The 2,683-nt window shown below is 42.9% G+C and overlaps 1 protein-coding gene across 1 annotated transcript in view; it reads left to right on the top strand.

Annotated features, from left to right (window-relative positions):
• Nucleotides 1-2,360, top strand: part of LOC107568554 (meprin A subunit beta-like) — a 19,714-nt gene extending 17,354 nt beyond the window's left edge. The window contains exons 9-14 of the mRNA XM_016254523.1: nucleotides 482-700; nucleotides 842-997; nucleotides 1,126-1,350; nucleotides 1,434-1,862; nucleotides 2,003-2,170; nucleotides 2,281-2,360. Coding sequence (XP_016110009.1) covers nucleotides 482-700; nucleotides 842-997; nucleotides 1,126-1,350; nucleotides 1,434-1,862; nucleotides 2,003-2,170; nucleotides 2,281-2,360 — 1,277 coding nt within the window. The remainder of the gene's footprint in view (nucleotides 1-481; nucleotides 701-841; nucleotides 998-1,125; nucleotides 1,351-1,433; nucleotides 1,863-2,002; nucleotides 2,171-2,280) is intronic.
• Nucleotides 2,361-2,683: the final 323 nt, after the last annotated feature.

Consider the following 2,683-nt stretch of genomic DNA (forward strand, 5'->3'; position numbering starts at 1 on the left):
ACAAACACACACACACGATGCATCTACTTTCGGAAGGCCAAATAAAGTGCTTTTGCTTTCGCCTAGAAACACACAGCGTCTCCCTGACATGCTGCTTCAACACTAACTGCGGTTACTGAAACCACACCTTCTTTCTTTGCGTGCACATTTGGGCGGCATTATGCTAATATTTCCACATAGTGAGGTAGATATGTGGGGGCGTGTTAGAATGAGCCGTTTTAGGGGGGCGTGGCAGAGTCTTAACTTTGATAAAGAATATCTCTTTGGTTTTGAGACTTTAGTCTTTGCAACTTCAGGTATCTTATCTATGCACAATCAGCTTGTAACACTCCAAAGAGAAAGAACAACTTGAAATCGCATCATATGACCCCTTTAATATGCTTTTCATACTGAGTGTAAGTATTACTAAAGAGCACTTACAGAAAACAAGCCTTGCCTTATGTGCAATCACCTTAATAATGGCAATATTCTTTATTTTTAGGGTATGAGAGTAATTTCAATAAGCGCAGTGAGAACGTGTCCACTACCCAAGAAAGCCCATATGATTATTACTCTGTGATGCATTTTGATAAATATGCCTTCAGCAACTTTAACGGACCCACGATCATAACCAAGAGTCCTGAGTTCCAAGACGTGATCGGACAGCTCATGGAAATGAGCGAATATGATGTGACTGAGCTCAACAAACTCTACAAATGCAGTGAGTATTTGACAGTTTTCATTTGTGGTCTTTAATTAAGTCATTCCTGCTGGACCAATATTTGACGACCAAGGACCACTGTGATGAATGTAAATGGTAATGAATTGATTTAGTCTCAGTGCTTGTTGGTTTGCATTACAGATTCCTCGGTCTCTTTCCTCGACCACTGTAGTTTTGATGAGGAATCTCTGTGTGAGATGAGCGTCTGTTCTGCTGCTGGTGACGGCTGGCAGAGAGAGAAGTCAGTGAGTGGCATCAATGTGACCGACCACACATACTTGGGCAAAGAACAGAACGGTGAGACCCGTTACAGAAAGTGTCTGCTTGGACGTCAGAGAAAGAGACTTCACTTATATTAGCTCACTTCCATCCACAGCTGCAGTCACTGCTCCACCATAAACTAACAGCTGTTCTGATGCCTGCAGGGACGTCTTTCTTCATGCACTTCAGCACTGAGGGCAGAAACGAGGGCGACGCAGCCAGACTGGAGAGCAAGACACTGACCCCTACGAGAGACTGCAAAGTCCAGTGCCTGCAGTTCTACTACTATCACAGCGGTCACGAGTCCGACCAGCTCAACATCTGGATCCGAGAGCTGCAGAATGAAGCAAACAGCACAGGAGCTCTCAGACTCATGGATCAGATCACAGGTCCGTCTCTTCCTGCACAACTGGACACACCACACAACATATAGTCCTGTATTTCAGTGTCACTGACCTTCGCTTTCTTGCAGAAACCCCTGGGAATTACTGGAAGCTGCATCATGTGCCGCTGAATGCAAATAAGTCTTTCCAAGTTGTGTTTGAAGCGCGTAAAGGAGCTGGAAACTCCAGTGGAGGCTTCTCACTGGACGATATCAATATTTCAGAGACAGAGTGTCCCCTCATATGGCAGATAAGAGACTTTGAGAAGAAACTGGACAGTGGGTACAGTCCACTGTATTACTCCAGTGATGGGTATCGCTTTGTGGCTGAGTTATTTGAGTCCTGGAATCAACTTATAATATATATTTCTCTGGTATCTGGTGCATATGATGAGCAGCTGCAGTGGCCTTGTCCATGGAGGCAAATCACCGTCCAGATCCTGGACCAGAATCCACACATACAGAAGCGCATGTCCTTTGAGCAGAGCTTCACCACTGACCCTGACTTATTTAATCATGGTTAGATCTTTAATGCAATCTGATTATTTTTCTCTCATTTTTCATGTGTTTATATGAAACATTTTACTCAAATGAGAATCAATGTTATTATCTGTAGCTTTTATGGGTCTTTTGAAAGCCATGTTTTGTTCTCTCAAAAGGCAAGTATCACTGGGACAATCCTCGAAATGTTGGAACTGAAGCCAACATCAGCGGTGAGTCTGTATTTTTGGGTCAATCTGCCTTTATTGCGCTCCTAACAAGAGAAGATCTGGCTAGAAGAGAGTTTATCAAGGGTGGAGACCTCATATTGCTCTTCACCATGCAAGGTAGGATTTGTGAAGGAACCTCCGAGAACAAGTTTAACTGCAGTATTAACTGAGCATTATTAGATTGAGATTTCTGAGCACATCTCTATAAATGTTGTTCATCAATCCAGATATCTCAGCGCTGCTTCAGAAGCACTCTCTACCCTGCCCTAAAGTAACCGTGAAGAACTTCAACGTTTCACAACTTTGATCTGATCATGATTATGAGTTTAGCTCCAACTTGCCCCAAAACACCTGTCTGCAAGTTTCTAGTACGTCTAGTAAGACCTTCATTACCTAATTTAGCTGTGTTTAACTGGGGTTGGAGCTGAACTCTGCAGGACAGTGGCCCTCCACAACCGAGATTTACAGCACATCCGAAAATGTCCAGAGAGCAGATTAATTGCGCATGTATATATATATATATATAAATGAAAATATGCTTGACTTGTCTTAGTTTGTTTACAATAATTGGTCACATCTTAGTTTGGGGACCAGTTGCTTATTAAAATGCACATAACTGGCATATTTGCT

Source organism: Sinocyclocheilus grahami, unplaced genomic scaffold, assembly GCF_001515645.1.
Source record: "Sinocyclocheilus grahami isolate Dianchi unplaced genomic scaffold, SAMN03320097.WGS_v1.1 scaffold1257.1, whole genome shotgun sequence".
Classification (NCBI taxonomy): Eukaryota; Metazoa; Chordata; class Actinopteri; order Cypriniformes; family Cyprinidae; genus Sinocyclocheilus; species Sinocyclocheilus grahami.